The sequence below is a fragment of the Nothobranchius furzeri genome, chromosome 5 (genome assembly GCF_043380555.1).
Source record: "Nothobranchius furzeri strain GRZ-AD chromosome 5, NfurGRZ-RIMD1, whole genome shotgun sequence".
Lineage (NCBI taxonomy): Eukaryota > Metazoa > Chordata > Actinopteri > Cyprinodontiformes > Nothobranchiidae > Nothobranchius > Nothobranchius furzeri.
This window is the reverse complement of record NC_091745.1, coordinates 3,860,528-3,888,329: the sequence shown is the minus strand read 5'-3', so window position 1 is coordinate 3,888,329 and position 27,802 is coordinate 3,860,528. Positions and strand designations below refer to the sequence as shown.

Below are 27,802 nucleotides of genomic sequence, written 5' to 3'. Positions count from 1 at the left end.
CTGAAAGAAATTGTGAAATCTGGGTGTAAAAGAATTTGTCGTCTGCTATAAACTAGAGAGTTGTCATGACTCGAGGGAGGTGTTTAACCCAAGACATGCAGAATCAACACGACTTCAATGGGTGAGTAAAGAAAAGTTCTTTTATTTTAAAACAGGAACAAAAAGTGCACTGGTAAGTCCAGTGAGGGTGTGCCGTTCGGCTTAGTCCATATATTAGTCCAGGATGTGCGGAAAGGTGGGTAGCCAAGGTGAGTGTGGGTGGTGGCTCAGCGGGCTGAGGCGGGTGAGGCAGCGGAGACAAAACGGCAGGCGTTGTAGAGGAGGATGGGACGTGGTTCTGGAAATCCGGGGTTCGAGCGGTGAGAGTAGTGGGTAGAGTGGAGTATCCTGAACAGAATAAACGAGCAGGGTTCAGAGGAGATTCCAAAAGGTGTAATCCAGATAAACAGTCCAAGGTTCAGAGCCAAAAATCCAATGTCAAATTCTAACGAGCAAAAACGAGCAAACAAGGTCAAGAGGCTGGGGCTACCTAACAGTTGCAATCATCCGGTGTAGTGTGGTGTCTCCATCCTCCCTTTATACCCGACCTCCTGATTGGAGATTCGGCGCACCCGCAGCTCCCTCCGCTCCTCACCTGTGGAAGATTGCCTCAGAGATGGTTAGTAATGAGAGAGTGCTCACCTCAGCTCAGGAACATGACAAGAGTTGATTATTAATAAAACAGCATCAGACTCAATCGGTTGTGTCTACAAACCCTGGCGGATACCCCCAGCAGATCCGGACTGTCAGAAATCGAGTGGACTTCACGGCACCTGAAGCCAGTAGATTAACGTCGATACGACCCGTCCAGTCTTGAGATGTCTCCAGGTCACAACAGTAGCTGGAATGGTTGTTTGCAACCAAAGCGGAAGTGGCTCTTATGGAGCTGTCTGGCTGTGTCAGCTTGCAGCATGCAAACAGGTTGACTGTAGGTCAAAAGATGTATCAAGGATGCTTGTTCCGAATTGGCCGGATCAGAACTCTGCTCGAAACTGAATTAATCGGGAAGTAATTCTTGTTTTATCAGACTACTTTGCCATGATTTCTGGCCATTCTGGCAAATCAGAATGTGCCATGTCAGGAAGGCTTTACCAAAACATTCCCCAGAAAGCCACGCCTTCCCTCAAATACAAGATTCTTAACTCTGTGAATAAGAATCTATAAACGTTATGTGAGGTGAATCTTAATCTTAATTTGTATCTTATGAAGATGTGTATGAGTCTAGATAATGATTAACTTGTTAAATCAAAACGTATACTGATAATAAGATCTGCAATGGATCATTGTAAGAGCAACGCTCAGTTCAACTTCATTGATTTAAGCACAGATTATTCAAACGTTTGGTTTAAACATCTTGTTCATTTATCACATATGATTATTTAACTTATAAGCAGTAAAGCCTTGTAGGATTCGTGAGGATTCACTTTTATTCAGAGTGGGGAATCCAGCAGTCTGGGCAGAGAGAAGGGCTTTTGCGGGAGACCTTGACAGTTTATTCATATCTGCGTTGAAGAACACTGTTAAATTCAATTTTATTTGTAGATCACCTTCCACAACTTTATCAGAAGCCCAAGGTGCTGAACAGCATCTCATAAAAACATTCCCAGTACCTGGGCATAAAAGCAAGATAAAAACATAAAATCATAAAATATCAAGCAAACAACATTACAAATACAGAGAGAAAACAGAATAAGACTAATCAATTAAAAACAAATGGTGGACAAAATAAGATCAAGCATCCTGATCAAAAAGAAGAAGAATTAAAACCATAATGTCAGGGCAATTCAAAGAACCCTAGCACTGAAAAGCAATCAAATAAAAATGAGTCTTCAGACGAGACTTAAAGACTGGAAGGGACGGTGGCTGCCTAATGCTCAATGGCAATTCATTCCACAGAGTTGGAGCCAAAACAGAAAATGCACGATAACCCCTCGATTGACATTTCGACCGGGGGACCACCAGAAGTTCCTGCTCGGCTGAGCGAAGAGACAGAGATGGAGCATACCTGTGCAAAAGTGCAGTAATGTAAGAGGGGGCACTGCCCTGGAGGGCCTTATAAACGAGAGTTAAGATTTTAAATTTAGCTCGGAATTGCACCGGGAGCCAGTGCAGAGCAGTCAGCACTGGTGTAATGTGATCTCGACATCTAGTACCTGTCAGGAACCTAGCCACTGAGTTCTGCACAAACTGGAATCGTGCAGCCGTGCACTGGGCCAGACCAGCATACAGAGCGTTTCAGTAGTCCAGCCGGGACAGGACGAAAGCATGCAACACAGACTCCAGATGAGCTCTGGACAGCAGAGGCCTGATCCTGGATAGTCTTTTCAGGTTAAAAAACAGGACCTCACCACTTTATTGACGTGAGTGTCAAGATTAAGTGAGGAGTCCATTTTTATCCCCAAATTACTGACCATTTTCTTTTCATAGGGGGTCAATGGGCCAAGGTCAATATCAGCACCTGAGCCATTTCTTCTGCCAGGACTAAGTATTATGACTTCCGTTTTGCTCTCATTTAGGTGCAAAAAATTAGAAGCCATCCAACATTTTATGTCCTTCAAACAGTCCAGTAAAGGAGAAACAGATCTATCCTCCCCACGTCGAAGAGGGAGATAGATCTGGCATTCATCAGCAAAAAAATGAAATTTCACATTATGTTGATGAAGGAGGACTCTAAGTGAGCAAAAGGTTGATTTGTGCGTCTGGATCCTCCAGCTGGCGTAACCTTGACTTTGCAGCTCTGGCGTGCATGAAAGGTTATGCTGTGTCAATTCGATGGTGAAAATTGACCCTTTTTTATTCTTTAAATGTTTAGACAGAAACTCAAGAACAAACAAACTCATCCAAGACTATACTGAAAGCTTTATGCTGATGGTGAAACTAACACTGCATTAAAAACCCATCAGACATGTGGTGGCAGTGCTGTAGCTGATGGAACCATGCATCCTGCTCTCTACCAGAACATCCTATTAGAGAATATTTGACCTTTGACCTCAAACAGGCTGTTCCCGCTCAAAAGCCCTCCAGTGTGGCTGAAATAAAGCAACTCTCTAAGGAAGAGTTGGACAAAATTCCTGCAGTTTGTATTTATTCCGGTTACTTTTGTCAGATATTGACATTTGTTAGATGAGCTGAAACATTTAGGTGTGACACATAAATGACAAACAGAAGAAATATGTAAGGACTTCCATACTTTTTGACAACACTGTAAACCTAATCTATGGAAAACATCTCAAATCACACAGCTAATGGGCTTCGTTATGTATCAACATTAAAAAAAACCTCCATGTTACCAATAAACCTCGTCTCAGAGAGTTTTGAGGGTTACAATCGGTGTCCTACACTTTGGACATCTGTGTGTGATGGACTTGAACTTGTCGCTGCAGAAAGGAATGAGACAGCAGCCGGCTACACAGCTGAAACAAAAACAGACAGATCAGTGGGTGACAACCAGCCTGGTGACAGCGTGTGCGAACAGCAACAGGTGAAACCAGGCTGAGCGATCTGCAGGCAAATGTTTTACCAGAACGGGAGGAGAAGAGCTCATACCCAATCATGGCTGACATGAAACACACAAGCCAGGTCACACTGCTGATGGAAGTGAACGTTTCTGTTATGATAAACGCTCGACATTCCGGGCACTGAGTCCTGCATGGATGTGGTGGAAGCTTCTCCGCATCCAGGATCACTGTAGGGGCTGGAAGGAGAAGACACATAGGTTCAGCTCAGCTCTTTATTAATCCTATCTCATTATTTTGATCTTAACATCTGAATTTTAATATTTCATTCATCCAATTTTAGGAAAATCAGTGGCAAAAAAACCTCTTGTTCTGTTAGGGAGTGGGAAAGGAGTGGGATTGCAAAGACAAATCGTATACAAGTAAACCTAGAAAAATGAAAATATGGTGCAAAAGTCCATTAATTCAGTAATGCAGCTTAGAGTGAGAGACCATCTAAAGGGTCAGGATCCCTTTGCAGATGTTTTGGATTCATTAGCTGGTTATAGTGTGACCCTTTGAGCCTTGTTGGATCATTTATTTGATCTGGGGCATGGTTTAGGTCATGTCTCCCTTGTTTATCTGTCCAGTACACAAAGTAAGAGTGTCTGTTCTTTACAGAATCAGACTAGATGCAGCAACACCCATGATTTTCACATCTTGGTCATGTAAGATGAGATTTGTCACACACACAGATCTTTATACATTTCTATATTTTCTATACTTTGTCTATATAAACCAATTTAAAATCAACGTACTGAATAATGATCATTTATGGGAGTGTATCAGAAACAGAGTACTGCCGGTCTTCCTCCCCTGGAAGTAAAGAACCAGGAAAGATCTGGAGATCATCCAGACGTGAAAGGAGCTTTCTACAGATCTTAACAATAACAGCCTAGAATGTTGAGCCTTTTCACAATAATATCTTATTGTCTGAGATTTTGGATGTGAGATTTTCATAAACAGAGATTACTGGAGATAGGCACCAGCCCCCCTGCATGGACAAGTGGGTATAGAAGATAGATGGATGGATGGATGATTGTTGCTAAAAATGTTTCAATTATAACAAGAGATTAAGACTCACGTTTTCTCAGTAAATCTGGATTACTTGGAATGCTACCCAACTACATCTGTAAATTAATCTCACGGGCTTTCGTTCACTCTTCTCCTGTGTGGAGCTACCATGGTCTGTAGTGAGCTTTCCCTGTGTTTTTCCTCTGAGCTTCGTTTGCAGGTGGACATGCCTGAGAGCGTTCCAGCTGCAGCAGATTCCATCATTACCAGCCAGAGGATATAAGGAGCAGTGTGACACAAAACCACACCAGATGATTACTCATGTTTGGGTAGCTCCAGCCATTCGAGTGTTTCTAGATAAGTCTTGTGCTTTTGTAACTTCTTGTGCTTCCAGTAATTTAGTATTTGCCTTTGCTCCCCACAATATCTCCAGCTAACCAGCTCCTGTGCTCTTCCAGGTTCCCTCCATCATCTCCTGCTCAATCAATAGCTCTTGGACTTTATCTCTAGCTCAACGCTGCACTGCACTTTCCCTGGCCACCCGCTCTCAGCCGCTCACCTGCTCTTCTAGTGCTCTCCTGTTTTCGCCTCATGCTCAGTTTAAGTATCTCGGGGTTGTTCACGAGCGGGGGAAAGATGGAGCCTACGATCGACAGGCGTATTGGTGCTGCCTCTGCAGTGATGCGGGCATTGTACCCGTCTGTCATGGTGAAGAGAGTGCTTTGCCTTCTGGCTCAGCTACCGGTCAGCTTTATCGGTCGATCTACGTTCCTCGTAGATGACCGAAAGAATGAGATCGCTGAAACAAGCGGCCGAAATGAGTTTTCTCCGCAGGGTGGCTGGGCTCTCCCTTAGAGATAGGGTGAGAAGCTCTGTCATCCAGGAGGGGCTCGGAGTAGACCCGCTGCTCCTCCACATCGAGAGGAGCCAGTTGAGGTGGCTCGGGCATCTGATTAAGATGCCTCCTGAACGCATCCCTGGAAGGTTTTCTGGGTATGTCCACCTGAAAGGTGACCTAAAGGAATATCCAGGACACACTGGAGGGAATACGTCTCTCGCCTGGCCAAGGAACGCCTTGGGATTTCCCCGGAAGAGCAGGCCCAAGTGGCTGAGGAGAGGGAAGTCTGGGCCTCTCGACTTAGGCTGCTGCCCTCGCGACCCGACTCCGGATAAGCGGAATCGAATGGATGAATGGATGGGCTTTGCTATTTTAAATTTCCCTAGAAATACGACAAACTGAAAGGACAAATTCTAATTATAAATGAACAATTTCAGTTTCTAATTACATCCGACTCCAAATAAAATATTCATCTGCAGCATCCTATAACTTACAAACATCCGCAGCTTCAGAGATGCATTGCTATACTTTCAGATTTTTTAAAGAAAATGTTAATTTACAGAAATGATGCGTTTGAAGACTTCTGCTCACCAGGATAGGAAGGAGGAAGCTCAACGACGTAAACACTAGAGTCGTTTTCATCAAAACCAGCCTGTGACTCCTTATCGTCAATCTCTATCAAATAGAGAAATGTTTCATTTCTAGGCTCAAAAATACAAAACAGGACAGATTGTTTTACTTTTTGCAACTTGCTTCTGGTTACTAATTCTTACTTTTCTGGTCTTTGGAAACCAGGATTTCTTCATAAGTCTTCTGGAGTTCAGCCTTCCTTTCACTGATTTGCTTTAGGTCTTTATTAATGTCTTCAATCTCGTCTTCAGTTGCAGCTGCTTCTTCTGGTGATTAAAATAAACAAACGTCACCCAACACAAAAACAAGGACTGGCTTGTTCAGTATGATCTGAAGAATTGTTTATTTAGTTTTACCTGTATGCTCACAATCAGCGCGTTTCCTCAACTCCCGGAAAACACACAGAATCTTCTTTCTGTCTTCAAGCTGATGCTCTCTAAATGTAAGCTGTTTCAGTTCCACTGATATTTTACTTGCATTGTATTCTAAAGACGTCATGATGGCAGCTAGACGGCAGAATAACGCATGTTAGTGTCTGAAACCATGTTTAGTTCTGAGTGCTCTTTACAGACAAGCATCTGCAGATTAAATAAACATGTAAAGGATTAGAAATGTTTTAGCCAAAGGTTGGTTCCTCTATAGTCTGGGTCTGACCATCAGATGTTTTAACCACCAAAGATTAGACATGATTGGACTAAAAAGTGCCAGTTCAAGTCTGCATCCACTATAAAAAACCTCCTCCTCACTTATAAAGCTCACCACAAATCAAAAATTAGACTTTTTATGTTGCACAAACCAAAATATGAGCCATCAATCCACCAAAAATCTAAGATACAGAAAAGAAGGCTAAAGTGAATGTTAGCTTCATTTAGGTTCAGAAATATAAGAACAATTTGTTTCCTCAAACATGAAACCTATAAATAATTGTAGATTTCTAGTAGTTAAAAGATGTTTATTTGAATAAATTTAGCTTTTTAATAAAATCCCTATAGAAGTTTCTAGTTTTACCAGCTGGCTTCCATGCCGTGTCGTCTTCAGCTCACTCACGAGTGAATAAGGGAACACTGTTATGCCAGAAAATATTCAAATCATCAGGTGGGGTAAATGACTGTGCTTTTTGCAAAACATCAAGAGCGAATTTGAAAGCGTCTGTCTCATGCAAGGGAACATAAAACAAAATTATGCTCCATTTTAATTTTTACAAAAACAATATGTAAACTTGTCTGAGCACTGAGATTTAAAAAAAAAACGTTTTCATATTTGAGTCACAAGAAACAGTCGTTAGAACCCAGTTTATTAAATTTGCCTCAATAGCAGTGGGTTTTATCACAAAAGAACATTGGGAAAATTAATAACAAGTCTAGTAAACAAACAAAACAAACATTTATTTATAAAATTAACATCAGCTCATCAGAATTTACAACTATTTTGTGCTTCTCTCCTCATGATGCAAATTCTGGGTGTGTCACTTTTTTCTGAGTCTCTTCATAAACGTCACTTCGTCTCTGTTTCTCATCCCATAGCTGAAAATAACACAAGAGACACACACAAAAAGGAGGAATTGTCAGTTTTAATGTTAAAATGTATATCTAAGGTTTAATTTTATATACTCACTCTTTTAGTCTCAAGGTGTCATCTTCAAGCTTCACACCCTCAAATACTAAATGATAGGCTCTCCAAACATATCTCCTGAGATAATACACATACAATAATATTACACACACACACACACACATACATACATACACACACATATATATATATAAATATATACACATACATAAATATATACACATACATACATATATTATATATATACATATATTATATATACATACATATATATATATATATATATATATATATATATATATATTACATACATACATACATACATATATATATATATATATATATATATGTGTGTATGTATATATAATATATGTATATATATATATATATATATATATATATATATATATATATATATATATATATATATATATATTGAATGCATTTTATTTCCTTGTCTACTTAAATATTCTTACCAGCTGATATGTTTTATTCCTCCCTCCCGTTGCTGTTTCAACTCCATAAATCTGCAAATGGCCTTTTTCAGGTCCAGGACTGAAGCGTTTTGGACTACAACTATGGCTTCATTTAAATATAATAAATAAAAAAAAGTAAGTGTGATGAGAATAGTAGATGTCAGGCTATAATTTTCAATCATCTAATAACAAAAAATAGAAAGTTGATAAAAAAGAAATAATAAAACAATGAAAAAGCAACACTTACGCATGATTTCACCATCTGCTTTCACGACCTTCACAGTCATCGCCTGGCCGTACTCCAAAGCTATCTGAGAATTTACTTCTTCCAGTGTGACCTGATGGTACAGAAAAAAAAAACATTAAAATTGACGCCACCGATTACCATTTCTCTGCACACATCAGACCATCATCATCTAGAAAAGCTCACAACCCTGAGAGGACTTGCTGTTAGATTATGAAGATTTATTGCTGGTCTTAAATTTGGAAATACTTTGACAAGTTGAGCAAAATACAGTGAAATATTTTGAATATACTTTATTGACCTAACAAAATGCACAAGGTAGACGTGAGCTAATACTTCTACTGCTGTCCTCTTGTGTAACCAATATTAGGACAGAGTACAAATCACACAGCTTTAACATACAAGCAAGAAGAGACATCAGCAAGGACTTTGGGGAGATAATTTTGTCTTTGCTCTAATAAAAACTGTAATATGCAGTGATCTGCTGTTTTTACTCCATTGGAAGCTTGCAAATTGATTCATAAACACTTTGTAGTGCAAATGGGATCCATTTGAGTTTTAATAGGTATCTAAATAGACTGTTTGGAAATTGCAGGTGAGGTGTGTGTCCAAACTTTTGACTAAAGTAACAAAAGCTGCACAATGTATCACAAAACATCATCACTGTGACTGCTTCAGTGGCACACAAAAACAGCTTGATTCACAGTAGATGGGGACATGTTCATGTGACTGAATCTCCTTAATGCTATTGCTGAAAACACACCAGTGGTGAGTGATGTGTGGTAACAGAGTGAGGAAAATGAGGATTTAGCACAACTGTTATCGTCATCGCAATACCCAACGATATTGTAACAGTGTGATTTACTAAATCCTACAAAAGTATAATCCTGGCCCAAATATCTTCTACAATCGTCATTGGACTTTAAAAATAAAATAGACCAGCTCCAATGAGTGAATCTCAAATAAAGGTGACAACACACGTTTTCCTTCAGAGTAACTGAGGGCACTCAGAAATAACACCTGGATTGGCAGGTCGCAGAGTAAAGGGTCCTGCACAAGTCGAGCAAGTCCTTCTTCAAAAATATCCAGGATCTCAGAGTGAGGGAGAGAATCTTCATCGTCCTCCTCCTCAGCAGCTGCCTCGTTTAGGAAGCTCTCCTTTTTCACCTCCTCATCCTGCACTAGTTGCGCTCCTTCACCTCCTTTGACTACAGCAGAACCTGGACTCTGCTCCTCCTCCATCCGATAATCATCCAGCTATTGGGTACCTTCCGGGTTTCCTGCTAGAAAACGTCGTCTGGATACAATTTACCTGGACAACAATTACAGGTTTACTTCAAAACTGCTGCTAAAAAAGAAGAATTAGAACAGCAAAAGCCCGTATGTAACTGTGTGCAGTACAAACAAACTACCGGAACGGAAATGGACCTTATGTAAAAGGTTCCACTTGATGAAAATAAAAATGAACAGCTGCGTTAACATTTGATAAATACGTATTCTTATCATAAATTAATAACATTCATTTTAATATAGAATTGTTTACATACAATTAGGCATGTTGTTTAAACGATTAGCGACTTCCGGTTGTTTCCGTTCGAGCTGTTTTCATCAGTCGACTTCCGGTTTTCTCTACGCAGCAGATGGTTTCTGGTGAAATCACATTTAGATTCCATTTAGTTGATGGTTTGCGACCAAATTGATTACATTTAAAATGCTACTCTTTTGCCCTACCTGTGGAAACGTTTTGATCGTAGAAGAAGGACAGAAGTGTATGAGGTTCGCGTGTAACACCTGTCCTTACATACACAACATCACAAGAAAGGTAGGAGTCACCCGTAACTAAACCAGGTTTCATCATCTAGTTGGTGTCAGAAACACAAAATATTTGTCGTTAGGTTTGTAAGTTTAAGGTCTTGTTTTATTTCTCTTGAAGGTAAACAACCGAAAGTATCCCAAATTAAAGGAGGTGGATGATGTTCTCGGTGGGGCTGCTGCGTGGGAGAACGTGGATTCAACTGCAGGTAAATAACATTAAAATGACTTCCTGGAGTCTGCATACAAATGTTTAGCATATTCTTTAGTTTTAGTTAAGTAATTAAAGTGTTTTAACGCCTAAAATGAGAAAAGTGTACTTCCAATTTTCAATTATACAAACGGATTAATCCAGGATTTTCAGTTTTTCTTTTTGTTCAAGCCAAACCATTCAACAATCCTGATATCCTGTATCTTTATTTAGGTCATAGTAGAATTGGCTAGATGCTTAATAAACTATTATTTATCTCCTTAAAACAATTCATGATCCTTAAACAGGATTAGTGATTTCTTAAGATTAACATTCTTAAACTAAAACCTGGACATACCAGAGGTATTTGGGGTATAAGATGGTACATACCGGTGTGGCCTCTAAGCTGACATATTCCTTCTCTATCTCTGTACAGAAAAATGTCCCAAGTGTGAGCATCCTCGGGCGTATTTCATGCAGATTCAGACCAGATCTGCTGATGAACCCATGACAACTTTCTACAAATGCTGTAATGCCCAGTGTGGACATCGATGGAGAGACTGAAAGTTTTCTACTTGTAGTTATTTCAAATGTTCAGATGATTTCTGGCCTGGTTTTCCTTTTCTTCTGTATTTATTTGCACCATTTACTTTCCAGTTGTGATAAATGTTCCACATGACAAAGTGTTTACTTCATGATTTTTATTGGTAAAATAGCGCCTGTGTACAGTCACATAAATTGCGTACATAGTTGTACATCAGACATCTGGAGCGATGCAGACCAGCAGTTTTCACAACATGACTAAAGTTCCATTACAATCCTTCACAAAATGTGTTTTTTTGTTTTATATTTTGCACAGATTTTTCAGTCTTGAGGAAAAAAATATGCACAGAGTCGGAGCACATCAATGATTATTACTAAAGGTATAGCCCAGGCAAACTGCGAGAAGCATTAGTGGCTGATGTATCCCACATGCTGAGATGATTCACTGTTAGTGTTCAGAATCACTTTTGCAAAAGGTCTAATTCAACAACTTCATGAAGCTCATTAAAATCTCACTAATCAAATGTATTTCATTTCATCTAAGCGAAGAACCTTCATTTAGGTGAATCCTTAATGGCTTAGTACTCAGTTTTTAAAACCTCTTAAGATCAGCTAAATCTGAAATGGTGCTGCATGAGCCTGACAGAAAAACACACACCAAGATGTCATGCTTTCGTTTTTAAGTGATTAGCTTGTCTATCGCCTTCAGTACACTTGTGGACCATTCCCATCTGTACCGGGTCGGCCCGGGCCGGGTAGCGTAGGTTGTTTACATATCTGGGTGGCCTGGTATTTTTCCGGGCCAACCAAGGCTCATTCTCAGCCCTCTTCTCGAGGGGGTCTGCTTCAGGCCGACCAGGGCCAACACACCCACTGCTGACAGCAACTTCACACCTTCCATTAGAGCAAGCCTCTGATTGGTGGGTAGAATCAGCCCACATGGGCTTAAGGCAAGGATGTGTGGAATCAACCGGGCCAGGCTGGGGCCGACTGGGGCTACCCGACCCGGCACAGATGGGAATGGCCCAAAAGTCTGAATATGGCTCATAACTCGGTCGACTACAGAAACTAGTAACACCTGGATAAAACTTTGCTTTTATTCAGGGTAAAATCGTGTTTTAATGAAAACAAAATGTGTGTTTAAACTTATAAAGTGCAAATATTAACTTTATTCTCAAAACTACAGACGGGGACAAAGGTAACAGCTAAACAGTGAATCAGAACATGTTGATTGGAGTAATGAATACAAGTAACTAAAGCATAAAACATAAATGTATTTGTTTAAATGGACGGTTTTCACATTACACCAACGATAATGATAAACAAGAAACAACTAGGTAGGTAAGAACAAAAAAACAGTGAGAGACAAAATGTTAACATTTCTCAACAAACTTGTTAAAGGATAAAACATCTAAGATGAAAGTCTCAAAACAAACAAACATCTTAACCCAACATTCTTCATACACTGACCAAGATTCATAGATGAATTCAAATAAAGTGACAATTTTCACAGTTTTTGTTTACTTATTTTTTCATTTACATGCATAACTTCACAAGAAGGGCTGCAGGGTGTGTGTGTGTGTGTGTGTGTATCTGCAGCCCATCAGTGTCTAGTTCTTGTAGTGCCCTTTAGCTCAAACATTTGGACATTTTCAATTTTGTACATCAGAGAAGTATATAGAAGTATATATACACAGGTATTTTACTGGGAGCTTAGGGGGGATAAAAACTGCACTTGCATCATAAGAGGGCCACACAACACTGCAAAAATGGAAGGCAGGGAGGGAGGAGCTGCTGTTACTACCAGCAGGGAAAGCTGTGAGTGTGTGTGTGTGTACATGGCTCTGTGGCAAACGGCTGTTGGTGGTTAGCAGATACGCTTGTATGTGTAAATGTAGCCCTTACAGTGAGGGCAGGTGTGTGTCACATCCTTGAGGTCATCGATCAGACATGGAATCAAGCAGCAGCCGAGATCACACCTGTAAATCAAGAGGGAACAGGAAACATGTCAAACACCTGCACATACCTCTTCAGTGCTCAGAAACAAAGGAAAAGGAGGTGAACCAGAACAAGTGGTCTGTGTTTGTGAAAGTTTCCAAGGAAATGAGATTGCTCCTAACAATGACTGTTTTCCACATTCCAGTGAAAATGTTTCAACAGTTTCGTTTTTAATCTGAGTGTATTGCGTGCGTAGGAACGATTCTACTCATTGTGTGGTATTTATCATTTTGTACTTGTGCGTAGAAACGTTCCTAAATGTAAGAACATCTCTGAACGTGCGTATGCACAGCACCTAGTGGCAGAACGGTAAAGCACAATACCGAATGTCTCAGTCATCCAAATGTGTTTCTCGTCCACAAGTTTTATTTATCCAGTATGTAACGGTCAGTGGAAAAACGGTTTTTGCACATAATTGGTGCTAAAACCAATAAAAGACAGCTGTGACCGACAGGAATCTGACATTATATCATGGCTGTTCTGTGTTATTGGACGATTTACCAGAACCTGCACACTGGATAGAACGTGTTCTCTGTGAGCGCACTGATCTCAAAGGAAATCCTTCTCCTATGCTGTGATTTGGGACCCTTTGTAGAGCAACAGATAAACCGCATGAATCCAACTCCAGTTCACATTTTACAATTTCGAGAACCCCTCAGAACCTCCTCTGCTCCCCAATCATACACGCAACCAGAGTGAATGACAGCTCAGAAGAGGCTGAAGCTGCGCTCTCAGACAACATTTCCAAATGAAACTAACTCCACACAGAATGACTCCTTAACAACCCGTTACTCCATGATTTATCGGATTCATTTTTTATTAGTTCCGACAGGAACCTCTCCTCTGTCCCAACCGCGTTTATAACCTCTGCAACTTGTTTGGTTCTTTTGTGCTTCAGCGGCCAGTGTTTCGATCTTGCTGTCAAAGTTTTCTTCCCCTCACATGCTGAGGACATAGCGTGACTAAATATGGTTAACTGAGGGCGTTTCTGTATGTAAATGATGGCAAATGGACACAAGCACCTGGGTATGCACAGGTGGGATTTATCATCAGACGACTGCAGAGGAACGTGTGTTGGAGAGGCCACTGCACATTTCATAAATCACTCTTAAATGTTCGTACACACATTCTAAATTTCGATCGTAGGATAGAATATAGGAGCATTTCTATGTACATTTGTGAAAGGAGGCCCCTGGTCTTCTGAATCAGCAGTGTTCAACTTTAGAGTGGTGTTGTCTGTCCTAATGTTCTTTAGAAGTCTAATTGATCAAGAAATAAATCAAGTTTAATTAGCTGGTGTCCAAATAGGTTTTAAAGTAATACCCTTCATCATTAATACACCCGTGTATGTTTGTGGTGGTCTATTATTGTTTTCAGTGTTTTAAAATGTGTTTTAATCATAACTACAGCCAACTGTACCGCTTACTCACAGCCTAGGAACCCATCCTAAATATGTAAATATATAGTTTGGTCCTGATCTATAGACGGAACTCAGTCATTGGGTGGAATCTATGGTTGTCTTTCAAATTTTCTCTGCACACAACTAGACAGCAGTAGGACCAATCAGAGCAATGAACAATGTGACTTAATCGCTATGGAAACCAGTCTACTGGACAATCCACCACACATATGAAGACAAAGAAGAAGATCTATCTTGGCTAGGCAATCCTGGACCTCGAATGCAGCTATCCAACATGTTTGGTTGTTTCCTTGCTTCTGCACAACTGCTTCTAATAAGCAGGTTATTAACAGGCTTCTGCAGAGCCTGATGAGCTAATGAATCAGATGTGTTGAAGCAGGAAAACAACTAAAACATGCTGGATACCAGCACCCAAGGCCCAGGATTTTCCAACCCTTCTCATGTCTCAAAGAAAAGCCCAAGTCTAAATTGCCCAAAGTTGATGCCGAAGCCGTTTCAAACAAGTGTCGTTCCTGAGTCGACGCCATCTTTGTAGCTTTGTCTGTGGCAGTTTTTGTGCCAAGCCTCCCCAATTCCTCTCTACAAACAAAGCACTGTGATTGGTCAGACCTAAAATAGTTCAATCCCACGATAGACCTGCTGAGGCTACAATGGATCATGGCTAGACAGTAGGGATGTGTATTGGTGAAATTTTGGCGATAAGATAAGTAACACAATACAGGGGAGACGATACATCATTATCCTTTTTTTTGACAGAATTTGTTGTAGGAATATTCAATAAACGTTCCAAACTGATACATTACATGTTTAACATGAGGTATCTGAACCATGATATGGAGATTTACATTTCAATGGTGGAAACAAAACCCACTGCACACTGCTGCCAACTAGCGGTCAGTGTTTGAATTGCACCAAAAGAAAAGAAAATACATAAATATTTGCATGTAAATTCTTCCTAAAATTAGATACACTGCTTTTGAATATCAGTATAATATTGCAGGAAAATATATCACGATAAATTGTCATATTGATATTTTCTTACATCCCTGACAGACAACAAAGCAAAATCTTGCTAAACATGAAAATAGTCTCCTACACCTAACTGTTGCATTACCTTCTGAAACTCTAGGATTTCTAAAGCATGACAGATCTACCTCACACTGTCACTTAACATTCATGGAATCACCCATCTTGACTTATGACGGGGAAGGCTGTTGTTGGTTTAGTGTCCAGGAAAGAGGAGAGAATGTCTTGGCTAATAGAAACTAACCATTAGCATTAGCAACTCCACCACACGGAAGAACTCATCCAGGCTTGTGCTCCTTGTGGAGATAAAAACTTCAGTTACAAAGTAAAAATACAGTGGTAGAGTCACATGCTGCTCTCCAATCCAAGGCAAGAAATCAAGAAATAAGACTCAAATTATGCTGTCTGAAGCACACTTCTCTTGGGGCTCACTCTAGTTCCTGAAACAGGTGCACCAGAACATTTTCCCCCACAAAGTACAGGCATTAATTCCCAGGGCTTTTCCTGCGTTCAAATTTGCGCGGCGGCCAAGCCCCCACAATGCTGGTGAAAAATTTGAGTCCAACGCGGAAGTGACAAAAATTGCAGTTCCACCCTCATCCACTAGGGGCTGGTGTCAGAAGCGAGCAAATCCTCATTGACTCCCATGTTAAAAATACCAATTTCACAGCAGAAATAAACATGTTTACAGCCTGGTTCCAAAACATGTTTTTTGTTTAAATGATCTAGTTTACACTCATGACAACTCTGAGGGGGGTGAATTTTTTTCTCACTCTTCTGTTTAAGTGTATTAAAAGCCTAAAATTCTGTATAATTAATGAGCATCAGACCCACGTGACCACAGAGCTAGCTCCATGGAAAGGCCTCGGTAGAGCCTCGGTCTGGCTTGGAAACTGTTCCGGGATTTTGAGTCTCAGTGTTTATTCTTTTTTGGATATTTTTTGTGCAATTGTTGGACAAAATGACTTGCTGTGGCATTAATTGCACTAATAGAGCGTCCAAGGAGTACTTCATTTTTTTCGGTAAGTAAAATTATATTCATGTATTTTAGGTCACTGCCGAGCTGAGCTTAGATTTTAACATGTACTGTTTAACCATGAAATTTAAATGTAATAGGGTAAAACCCAGTGCATTTAACATAATGCTGCACTTTAGAAAATGGGTTGAAATATAACATGTTGGTGGCGCTGGGTTCCGACTATCGGCTTTTGGAGCTCTCGGGAGACCGATGTTTTCCACCCGGTTCTCCCCTCCCCGCAGCTCGGCACATCTCTGTCTGACCGCGGCTTCTGGCTGCTACATGGGCTGCTGTGCGGCTGCCGGCTTTCAGCAGCTTTCGGGAGACCTCTGTGTTCCACCCGGTTTTACCCAGCAGTCAGCCCGGCGTATCTCTGATTCAGAAGCTCTGGTGTTGTGCACAGTTAACTCCAGTTGTAGCTCGGTTGCTACCTCCGTTAGCTTAGCTCCCACCTCCGCGTTAGCTTTGGGTTAGCTTCAGGTTAGCTTGTAGCTAGTTCGACCGGGTGTCGTCAGTTGATCCCAGCCTTACAGCCCCACCCTCAGCTCCTCCTCTCTTCCCTTTTGTGGAATTGTCTGGGCTTGACGGAACCTGTGAAACGGTCAAAATGGCGGTGGTGGCCACCTCCCATTTCTCTTCAAAAATGTGTTATTGGAGCCTATGGAAACCCATTGTCCAATATTTATATGTCGATGGTGGCGGCTGCCTCCAGCTATTTTTGTGCTGCCCCAGCCTGATTTCACTCTACCCCCATCTACATGGATGTTATTTTAACTGCAGTTGCAGTGTTGCACCATTATAGGGGCACTGTATCAACAGCAGTACACCAAAATGCTCTAAAACCGCTGCAGAAAAAGCTGATCAAAATTTGCTTTCCTCGTTAGTTGGTATATATCTATGGTTGGTGCTATTGTAGGCTGACCATACGTCCTCTTTCCCCCGGACATGTCCACTTTTCACTCTCTGTCTGGGGTGTCCGGGCCCTGGGGGGGGGGGGGGGGGGTGTTCCCTACATTGATCAAAATGTCCAGTTTTTCATCCAGGAGCAGAGATCGAGTTATGGGGGGCTAGATATTTTTCAGCGAAAGATCCAGTTTCTGCCTATATTACAATATTTATGGACTCTCAGCGCAGCGGGATTCTGTTGAGCGGAGAGGATGCAAAGCGCTGATCGTTGATGCGCCCGCTGCGTCCTGCACACGATACATTCTCAAGGTGGTGTAACAAAACATTATTATTAACACATGATCGTTCATATCTGTTTAAATCCTCTGTTACTCTGTCTTTTAATCATTCCTGACGCGCTCCACTCATTGTGTGCTGCGGTGATTTCACCTCACTGACGCAGCATCGAAACGTGCACTCCGCTTTGCGGTCAGGAGGTGAAAAAAGTAAAAATCCAGGCAGCAGTTTTTCTGCAGAATTTAGAAGAGACGCAGGAAGATGAGAGACGGACAGGACAGGAAAATAGTTACATAAAAACAAGAAAACAAAGCTTGAAAGTCAAATGTAGGTAGATTCATCTCCACTACATGTTTTTACCTGTATAAAACATGAAGTTATACATATGTAATAATTATACATCTGATACAATTCAGATCACCTTCAAGACTCAGTCACACACCCAGGGCCGTTTCAAGGCTTTTTGGGGGCCAAGGCAAAACAGAACACCCCCTAGACATGCCACCATTACATTGTTAGTAGGAATGTGAATCTTAGAGCAACTCACGATTTTATTCGATTCCGATTCTTGGGGTGCCGATTTGATTCAGAATCGATTCTCGATTCTCAATTTAAATCAATTCACAATCAGTATTGACAAAGAGTGTCAGCTCCAGGATGAACTACTTTGTTGTACACGTTAGTTAAAGCGATGGGACATTTTTATTTGACTTTAAACTGGTCATGCTCCAAAAATGCAAATTTACAAGGTAAAATAAAGTGATTCTAAAACTGTAAACAGAAGCAATCTTTTGACCAAAAGGCAACATTTATTTTTGCTTACCCTGTAAAATATAACAAATCTGTAGTTACCTAACTGTATCTTTGAAAGTAATACGGTCAAATACTTTTCAAGTATGTGTAGAAACAAGTTACATGAGTAATCCTGAGTACTCATTTATCAACTTAGAAAATAAATATGAGAATACCTCAAATTTCTGAGTATGGCAAAAATTACATTCAAGAGTCCTCTTATCAGCAGATTCAAACATAAATCATCTCAATTTATGGGACCACAAAAGTAAACGGAGTACCGACTCTCCTAACAAAGATCAAAAAAGAGCATCTCAAACCTGTAACATGCCAAATATTTGAGTTCTTGGAATCGATTCTGAACCTTTTTGAATCGATTCTGAATCTTTATAAAAAAAGAATCCCGATACAGACTTGAATCGATTTTTTTCAGCACCTCTAATTGTTATCAGCAGAAATGAAATGTTATTACCATTTCCAATACAAATGCATGTTAATGAAATGCATTATATTTTACTGGATTTATTTATGTGTTATTTTGACTAAGGTGAGTGTTATTAATACAAACCTAAAATGTTACTGAAATTTAGGTCAAATGTTTAAAATATTTTTTAACTATAAATATCAGATGGGAAAATGGGAACTAAACACCTCTCCTCTTATCTCTCTGAGCGCTCCTTTTCTGTGGCCGCCTCAAAGTTTAGGTCCTCCACCACCTCTCTTACCCATGGTGTCCCACAAGGTTCTGTGCTGGGGCCTCTGCTCTTTCTCCTCTATCTGCTTCCTCTTCAGCACATCCTGAGCTCCTTCAAAGAAATCTCCTACCATCTTTATGCAGATGACATCCAACTGTACATCTCCTTTAAGCCCCATGAGATGTCTAAGCTGCAGCTGTTACACACCTGCCTTAGACTCTATCAAAACCTGGATAGTGGGAGCTTTCTACAGCTGAATGAAGACAAGACTGAGATCCTCATCTGTGCCCCAGACAAGCTGGTTCCCAAAGTCAGAGACTCTCTTGGTCAGCTTGCTTCCCACACCAAACCTTCTGTCAGGAATCTTGGCGTGACCTTTGACCCAGCTCTCACCCTAGATTCTCATGTCAGTTCTCCTGTTCGCTCTTCCTTCTTCCATCTCAGGAACATTGCTAAGCAGAGTCCCATTCTGTCCCGCTCTGAACTTGAGACAGTTCTCCACACCTTCATCTCCTCACGCTTAGACTACTGTAACTCTCTTTTCACGTGTCTGAGCAGAACCTCCCTGAACCGTCTACAGGTGGTTCAGAATGCCTGTGCTCGGCTCCTGACCAAGTCCTCCAAACACACCCACATCACCCCGCTTCTCCTCCAGTTTCACGGGCTGCCAGTCAACTTCAGCGTTCATTTCAAGATCCTGGTTCTGGTCTATAGGGCCTTACATGAACACGCACCATCTTACATTGGAGATCTTCTTAGTCCCTACACCCCCAGCAGGTCCCTGAGGTCCAGTGATGAAAGCCTACTGGTTGTGCAGCACCAGGCTAAAGACCAAAGGTGACAGATCATCTGCTGCTGTGGCCCCCAGACTCTGGACCTCTCTCCCCCTGAGCCTGAGATCAGTGGACTCAGTGGTCTCCTTCAAAAAGCAGCTGAAGACTCACTTGTTCAAGCTGGCTTTTGTATGACCTTCACCTCTCTCTCTTTATTCTGCTCTCCCCACCTATTCCACCTTCCTCAGGATCCACTGATTTCCCTCTTTCCTGTTCACTCTCTCTCTTTCTTAACATTTTTTTAATCACAATTGCCTATTTATGCTCATTTTAATATATTTTTTAACATTTTCTAAATGCTTTTTTATATTTTAACATTTGTTTTTGTTTTTGTGAAGCGCCTCGTGATTTTTATCTTGAGAGGCGCTATAGAAATGATATTTTCTTCTTCTTCTTCAATCTAATGCTTATTATTGAGCCTTTTATAATATTTAGCCAGGGGTGGACCGTTAAAGCGCCCGAGCGCCAATGGCGCTAAATTTTCTCGTCGGGCGGTAAATACTTGACGACTTACCGCCCGGGTGGCGCCCAAGCCTTATTTGTCATTTACACACCGGCTTTCACCTACATCATGGCCCCGCCCTGTAGGAAGCCGCTGTTTTCGTTTCGCGCGCGTGAACCTGCGCGCCTCTAGCCACGTACTGCACAATTCTAGTTATAGTCACGTGAACTATAAGTTCACTATTAAAGACGAAGTGGAACCACGCTAGAAACACACAAGCACGCAGGAAGATCGCGCCACCACAGGGATGGGATTTCTTGATGAAATCTCCGGCAAAAAGCTTTAAAACTGGTGAGGAGAAGCGAGACAGTTCGAAACGGTATGAAGCAGAGAAGCGTGTGCGTAGGTGAAATGATTCTTGGCGGTTTAAAGAAGACGGGAGGCACAGAGAATGGCCGTGTTCGAGTTGAGCAGCGCCTCGCCTGGAAAACAGACGAGAGCAGACGGAAGCAGCAGGGGGAGTGGCTGAAAGCCGGCGTTTACGCCGGGGACACACCGGCCGCGGAAGCGCCGAGAAGCGAATCGCTCACGAAATTCGGCCGCTGCTCAGTTCGGATCAGGCGCGCCCCAGTCGAGGCGCGCCTCGGCTTAGCTGTAGTTTTTCCTCCATTTCCTCTGCCTTTTCTCAGCTCTTTTTCTCTCTCTCTCTCTCTCTTGTTTCTTGGCAGGGCCGGTAAATATTCAGAGTTACCGGCCCGGCTGGCCGGTTGGTTTTGAAGTTAATGTCCACCCCTGTTAGCCTTTAAAAAAGTGAGGCAGTTGAATACACAGAGTATGCATGTGCTGGCGCACGGTCAGGATGGTGCCACCTCTGCCACAATTTGAGCCAGGAAAAACCCTGATTCCTACTAGAAACCACTGCAAATGTATCGATTTAACGAGTGAACCACACCTTTGAAACTGCGACAAGTCGCAAGCATGAACTACTTTAAATTCCTAACAAAGGTTTATCTCAGGATGTTCCATTACTCTAACAGTAACTGAGCATCATATCTAGACGAGTGCTTTGTCACAGTAATCTCAGCAGTTCAGACCTTTGCACATTTATCTAACCCAGCACCCATCTAAAGCAGGCTTAGTAATGGTGCCATGTGATCTGCCAGATCCTGTGGTCAAATACATTAGTAACAACTGTCTAAACTTTCACTACCACTGCCTACTCAGAGGGTGCATCTTTGTACAGACACTGGCAAAACATGGGACTGATTTCAGCCTTTCGCTAAATCAAAAACAAATGTCATTGTGGTGTGTGTGTGTGTGTGTGTGTGTGTGTGTGTGTGTGTGTGTGTGTGTGTGTGTGTGTGTGTGTGTGTGTGTGTGTGTGTGTGTGTGTGTGTGATAGATGGGAATACGCGTTCTACTCTTGTAGATAATTATCAATTATCTACTGATTATTGTACTTTACTGATTTATGTCTATCAAAATAAATAGTAATACTTATGACAACAAAAACATCACTTATTGATAGACTTAAACTTAAGGCCAAATCTCAGCTAAGCTGGACTGTGTTAAACGCTAGACTCCGGCTATAACAGCATATGACTGACTTACCCTACAAAGAAACAGAAGAGGCAGAAGAGTGTGTTCATGAGGCCGATGTCATGAGAGATGCGTGTGACGATGGCCTGCTGGCAATGCGGACACACAGTCTGCACCGGTGATGTCTGAAACATTTCGCCCTGCAGTACTGTCACAGTGGTGGCTGCGCCTGGAGGAGCCAAGACGGTCGCTGTGTGACCTCCCATGTGGACAAAGTGACTGGAACCAGGACCCATCTGTCCTGGCATTGGTTGAGCAAAGAGACCGGGTGGTGGTGGGTAGTGGCCACCTGCAAGGAATCAGTCAGACCTTTAGACAGCCAAAACATTTGTATGATAGTCAAAGATAATCATAGCTGCAGGCTTCTGTTATTCTTTTGATCAGTGATCTTTTATTGTTGTTTTTATTATTTTGTAATTTGTTATTTATGTATTTTGTCTTTTCTGCCTGTGATTTTAGTTTCTTGTAATTCTTTGGCAGCTCTAATTGTTTTTAATGCTTTTTACTGTCCAAGTACAGCACTTTGGGCTGTTGCCATTTAAATGTGCAATGTGAATAAATCTTGTCTTGATGTACAGAAACACTGATCATGAAAAACTATATTTAATCTTGAAAAAAATTACATGATTTTAAAGAGACAAAAATATTTTATCTATGACACATTTAGTAAAATATACTTACAAAATTATTCATCTTGTTTTTTTTAAGAATGAAACTTAAAAAAAAATCTTAATGACTTATTTATTCATTGTATTGTGAGACTTTTAGCCCTCAACCATAACCTGTGTAGAATGTTTTATGAACCCTTTGTATGACCTGAAGTGTGGACTCACATAAGTGAATGTGTTCTTCAGCGAAAAGACAACAAAATGAAGTGAAACTGAATCTAGTGGCTAAATGTGATGGCATAGTTTCTGTAATAAGTCACAAGAAGGGCTGGGCGATAAGGCCTAAAATTAATATCACGATACATTGTGGATTTCACCTTGATAATGATATATGGATGATAACTACAGGTATGCGCAGAAACAAAAGTTGTCCACTAGATGGGGATGTCACGAGTGTTAATTTAAGTCACATTTTTACTGACTTAAGGTGGCACAGCTTCTTAAAGGGACATGAGTGTTGCCAACCTACACACCTCTTCTCATTTTTTTATCATCAAATTTATTGACATGAGAAACATTTTCTCGATAAGGGGAGAAATTTTGATAACGATTCATTTTCTATGTATTGCCCAGCCCTAGTCACAAGCATTAATAAAGTCTGGTACAGGAATGGATGGGCCTACATTTAGTAATTTTGAGATGTTTTCTGTGTTTATTTGCATTTGTTGGAAGCTGGAGCACCTTGTGCTGGTCCATGCATGGGCATGGGCATGGGCATGGGGCCTTCTCCAGGAACATGTGGAGGTAGGAAGCCTGGTTGTGGACCCTCATAGGGTGGAGGACCATAATCTGGAGGAATGGGATGTCCCTGTGGAGGAGCAGTTCTCAGTGTTGCTGTAAAATACCACAAAAACACAATGTGAAGTAACACATCTTACCTAAACCCCACATTCAAATTCCCAGCACAGTCAGCAGCTCTTTGTGACACATCAAAAGTTATTATTGTTTCATTTGGCCACTAGATAATGAGACAAAGTCCATGTTTCACTGAGATCATCGTTACTCCATGTTTCAGGTTTAGATTTCTGCCCACTGTCACCACTGACTAAAGAAAAAAAAACACACTGGAGGTTAACTGAATTATAAAGGTTTACACTGCTACAACATAAAAATGGCTTTAGGAAAAGTCTAAATTTGCTCAAAAATTTACATAAAAGATTATTTGAAATCTCCTCCTTGAACCGTCACTTTATCGTGGTGGAGGAGTTTGAGTGCCCTAATGATCCTAGGAGCTATGTTGTCTGGGGCACTTTATGCCCCTGGTAGGGTCTCCCATGACAAATTGGTCTTAGGTGAAGGGTGAGACAAAGAACGGTTCACAGGATCTTTCATGGAGGTAAAGTCAAAGAGTCGGAGTACCCGGCCCGGAGGGTTACCGGGGTCCCACCCTGGAGCCAGGCCTGGGGTTGGGGCCCGTGAGCGAGCGCCTGGTGGCCGGGTTTTCGCCCATGGGGCCCGGCCGGGCCCAGCCCGAACCGGATACATGGGCTCATCCAACTGTGGACCCACCACCCGCAGGAGGAACATGAAGGGTCCAGTGCAGTGTGGATCGGGTGGCAGACCGAGGCGGGAGCCTTGGCGGTCCGATCCCCGGACAAGAAAACTGGTTATTGGGACATGGAACGTCACCTCGCTGGCGGGGAAGGAGCAGGAGCTTGTGGCAGAGGTTGAGCGGTACCGGCTGGATATAGTCGGACTCACCTCGACACATTGCATTGACTCTGGAACCCAAGTCCTTGAGAGAGGTTGGACACTCTCCTTTGCTGGAGTTGCTCCGGGTGAGAGGCGGAGGGCTGGGGTTGGCTTTCTGTTAGCCCCGAGACTCTCTGCCTGTGTGTTGGGGTTTACCCCGGGGGACGAGAGGGTAGCTTCCCTGCGCCTTCGGGTCGGGGAACGGTCCTGACTGTTGTTTGTGCTTATGGGCCAAATATCAGTTCAGAGTACCCACCCGTTTTGGAGTCCCTGGGACGAGTGCTAGATAGTGCTCCATCAGGGGACTCCATTGTCCTGCTGGGGGACTTCAATGCTCATGTGGGCAATGACAGCTTGACCTGGAGGGGTGTGATTGGGAGGAACAGCCCGCCTGATCTGAACTTGAGTGGTGTTTCGTTATTGGACTTCTGTGCAAGCCGCAGTTTGGCCATAACGAACACTATGCTCGAACATAAGGATGCCCATCGGTACACTTGGTACCAGGGCAGCCTAGGTCGCAGGTCGATGATAGACTTTGTAGTTGTATCAACTGACCTGCGGCCGTATGTTTTGGACACCTGAGTGGAGAGGAGCGGCGCTGTCAACTGATCACCACCTGGTGGTGATTTGGATCAGATGGCATAGTTCGGGTCTGCTGGGAACGCCTGGCAGAAGAACCTGTTAAGACGGTCTTCAACTCCCACCTCCGGCAGAGCTTTGACCGCTCTTAGCTTTGACCTTCATCTCTTGCTGGGTAGGTTCGCGGCCGAGTGTGAAGCGGCTGGGATGAGGATCAGCACCTCCAAATCTGAGACCATGGTTCTCGACCGGAAAAGGGTGGCTTGCCAACTCCGGGTCGGAGGAGAGGTCCTACCTCAAGTGGAGGAGTTTAAGTATCTCGGGGTCTTGTTCACGAGTGAGGGTAGGAGGGATCGGGAGATCGACAGGCGGATTGGTTCGGCGTCTGCAGTGATGCGGATGCTGAGCCAATCTGTCGTGGTGAAGAGGGAGCTGAGCCAGAAAGCCAGGCTCTCGATTTACCGGTCAATCTACGTCCCAATCCTCACCTATGGTCATGAGCTTTGGGTAATGGCCGAAAGAACGAGATCGCAGATACAAGCGGCCGAAATGAGTTTCCTCCGTAGGGTGGCCGGGCTCAGCCTTAGAGATAGGGTGAGGAGCTCAGACATTCGGGAGGGACTCGGAGTAGAACCGCTGCTCCTCCAGATCGAAAGGAACCAGTTGAGGTGGTTTGGGCATCTGGTCAGGATGCCTCCTGGACGCCTCCCCGGGGAGGTGTTTTGGGCATGTCCTGCCGGCAGGAGGCCCCTGGGTCGACCCAGGACACGTTGGAGAGGTTACATCTCCAATCTGGTCCGGGAACGCCTTGGGGTCCTGCCGGAGGAGCTGGTGGAGAAGGCCGGGGAGAGGACGGTCTGGAGCTCCCTAGTTGGGATGCTGTCCCCGCGACCCGGACCCGGATAAGCAGAGGAAGACGACGACGATTATTTGAAATATTTGCTAACAATGTGTATTAAACACCTTTCCCAAATTTTAGAAATCGTGCTAAGATACTTTCTGTTAACCTGATGTTAAATACTTTTGAGTTCACGTTAACAGTCACCACAATCCTGCATATTTGGCTTCCTTACCAGGTTGTCCATTCTTTTCCTCAATGAGGGGGGCACTGGGACCTCCGGGGTACGGAGGGGGAGGATCATCAGACATACTGGCCAGAAGTCTAGGCTTGCAGGCGGTCCGACCTGCTGGCACCAATCACAACTCTACAGCTCAGCTCTCCCTCTGAGAAATTAAAATGTGCACGCAGACTTATTGTTGTGCAAGTGTATAAGGATTCAATTTGTTAAAATTAAAAACACTACATGAAATATTTAGGACAAAAATTACCAGTTTTCTTTTATTCATTAAAAACAATTTACCTGCAACAGAACACAAGAATGTGGACGAGAATGATAGAACATTTCTCAGAGAAAACCCTGATAGTCATCAGCAGCAAGACTTCTACCATCACATGACTCAAGTTTCTGATCCTCTCAGTCTAAATGATGCATGGAGTGGTTAAATGCAAATTCCCCAGACACAAAGTATGACTACTTGTTTATGAAAATGAGACGTAGGGTCTTGTTTAGAAGTGTGATGAAGGCAACTTTTTAAAATGTGTGTCCAACATCTCTATTGATGTATGTCTGAGCATTGAAGAGAAAATGGAAAGTCTGTGGTTTATAATAAAATGTCTCTTTTCAGAAGCAACTATGATGAATAAAAGAGCCTAGTTTAAAAATGTACAGTCACCTGTTGTGCTGGAAACCAAGCAAAGAGCCACAAAAAATAAAAAGTTCTAACATTAAACAAAAAATAATGGCAAATAATAAACAAAATATGGTAATTTTAACTCATTATTAGAGGGTAAAGCATTGAAATAAAGATAACCAAAAACATTATGAAACCTGTTGTCGTACTGATTGATTATATGATCATTGTCATCTATTAGCAAGTATATTTTTAATCTAGCTGCAGCTAATCCAAGTGTAAAGCTACTTTTACTACTAACCATGAATAAGTTAGTTACGTAATAGTCAGAAGTTGGGTTGTGGAGGAGGACTTGTTTGACCTTTACAACTACGTTTTTAAAAGCAGTTTGTTTAAATGATCAACTCGTTTGCTAGCTAAACTAACATGAAACCAAATCATGAGTGAAGGCTCAGTTCAAACACATATTTTTATAGTATTTTCTTTATCTAGCCGAATACGACAGAGAACGTTTATCTGTGCTCAATTGTTCAAGTCACTTGAATTAAGACAGGCTTTGTTTTCAAACAGCCTAAAGCTAACTGTCATTAGCTAGCAGGCTAGCGTCGCCATGATTCCTGGAAACAAACTAAAGATTAAAGATTCGGCTACTGACCTACTGACTCACACGAGTGGACGTTTAGTTTCTAGTCACTACAGTTATTAATTAGCTATTAGGGTTAGCTAAAAGCCGACTTACCTGATTTAGGGAAGCACACCACCAGTCCGTGTTGTAAATGAAGTTGTTTTTGACGTTAGCTGCTTTAACACGCTCGAGAGTCAACATCCGCTGACACGGATTTAAAGTGACGTCACCATTCATGATGTACACCGGTGTTGTGACAACTTCGTCGATAAATGTTGTGGTAAGCCCTAACGTTGCCATTAAAAGTTAAGAATGTGTGGCATTTACTTACAGGTACCAAACTTCAACACAACACTGACAAAAAATAAATAAATAAAAATCTGGTGTGTAACGCGTGTATATACATTTGTTATTACCGTAATCTAGCGTGCATTATTTATTTCATAATATTTAGACAAAATACTGAAACATAAATTAGATTATTTTGAAAGTATTGACCGAAAATAAAGGTATGCTGCCTGCTATATTCAAACCAATGCATACAAATTTATTTTGTAATAAATAGGCAAATATAGCTCATTTATTTTTTGTTCCTTTTCCAGCCATAACTAATAAAAACAGATAGAAGTAATATTATAATGATTATGTAATGTGAAGAAGTATCAACACTTCACCAGAACTTTCTAGGT

The 27,802-nt window shown here is 41.9% G+C and overlaps 4 protein-coding genes across 4 annotated transcripts; 1 reads left to right on the top strand and 3 right to left on the bottom strand.

The window, feature by feature from the left end:
- Nucleotides 1-38: 38 nt before the first annotated feature.
- Nucleotides 39-7,124, bottom strand: litaf (lipopolysaccharide-induced TNF factor). The gene is made up of 6 exons (XM_015948580.3): nt 6,372-7,124; nt 6,159-6,281; nt 5,977-6,060; nt 3,586-3,733; nt 530-3,452; nt 39-387 (listed from the first exon to the last, which is right to left on the bottom strand). Exons 1-5 carry the CDS (start codon nt 6,511-6,513, stop codon nt 3,344-3,346), a joined length of 606 nt encoding a protein of 201 aa, XP_015804066.3. The 5' UTR covers nt 6,514-7,124; the 3' UTR covers nt 39-387; nt 530-3,343.
- Nucleotides 7,125-7,288: 164 nt separating this feature from the next.
- On the bottom strand, nt 7,289-9,738 carry snrnp25 (small nuclear ribonucleoprotein 25). Its single transcript, XM_015948582.3, has 5 exons — nt 9,328-9,738; nt 8,311-8,401; nt 8,064-8,169; nt 7,630-7,704; nt 7,289-7,538 (listed from the first exon to the last, which is right to left on the bottom strand). Exons 1-5 carry the CDS (start codon nt 9,547-9,549, stop codon nt 7,481-7,483), a joined length of 552 nt encoding a protein of 183 aa, XP_015804068.1. The 5' UTR covers nt 9,550-9,738; the 3' UTR covers nt 7,289-7,480.
- Nucleotides 9,739-9,875: 137 nt separating this feature from the next.
- On the top strand, nt 9,876-11,143 carry polr3k (polymerase (RNA) III (DNA directed) polypeptide K). Its single transcript, XM_015948584.3, has 3 exons — nt 9,876-10,129; nt 10,241-10,328; nt 10,746-11,143. The coding sequence occupies exons 1-3, from the start codon at nt 10,019-10,021 to the stop codon at nt 10,871-10,873; spliced, it is 327 nt and encodes a 108-aa protein (XP_015804070.1). The 5' UTR covers nt 9,876-10,018; the 3' UTR covers nt 10,874-11,143.
- On the bottom strand, nt 10,996-27,362 carry cdip1 (cell death-inducing p53 target 1). Its single transcript, XM_015948579.3, has 5 exons — nt 27,228-27,362; nt 25,870-26,020; nt 23,207-23,359; nt 21,870-22,146; nt 10,996-12,831 (listed from the first exon to the last, which is right to left on the bottom strand). The coding sequence occupies exons 2-5, from the start codon at nt 25,943-25,945 to the stop codon at nt 12,720-12,722; spliced, it is 618 nt and encodes a 205-aa protein (XP_015804065.1). The 5' UTR covers nt 25,946-26,020; nt 27,228-27,362; the 3' UTR covers nt 10,996-12,719.
- Nucleotides 27,363-27,802: the final 440 nt, after the last annotated feature.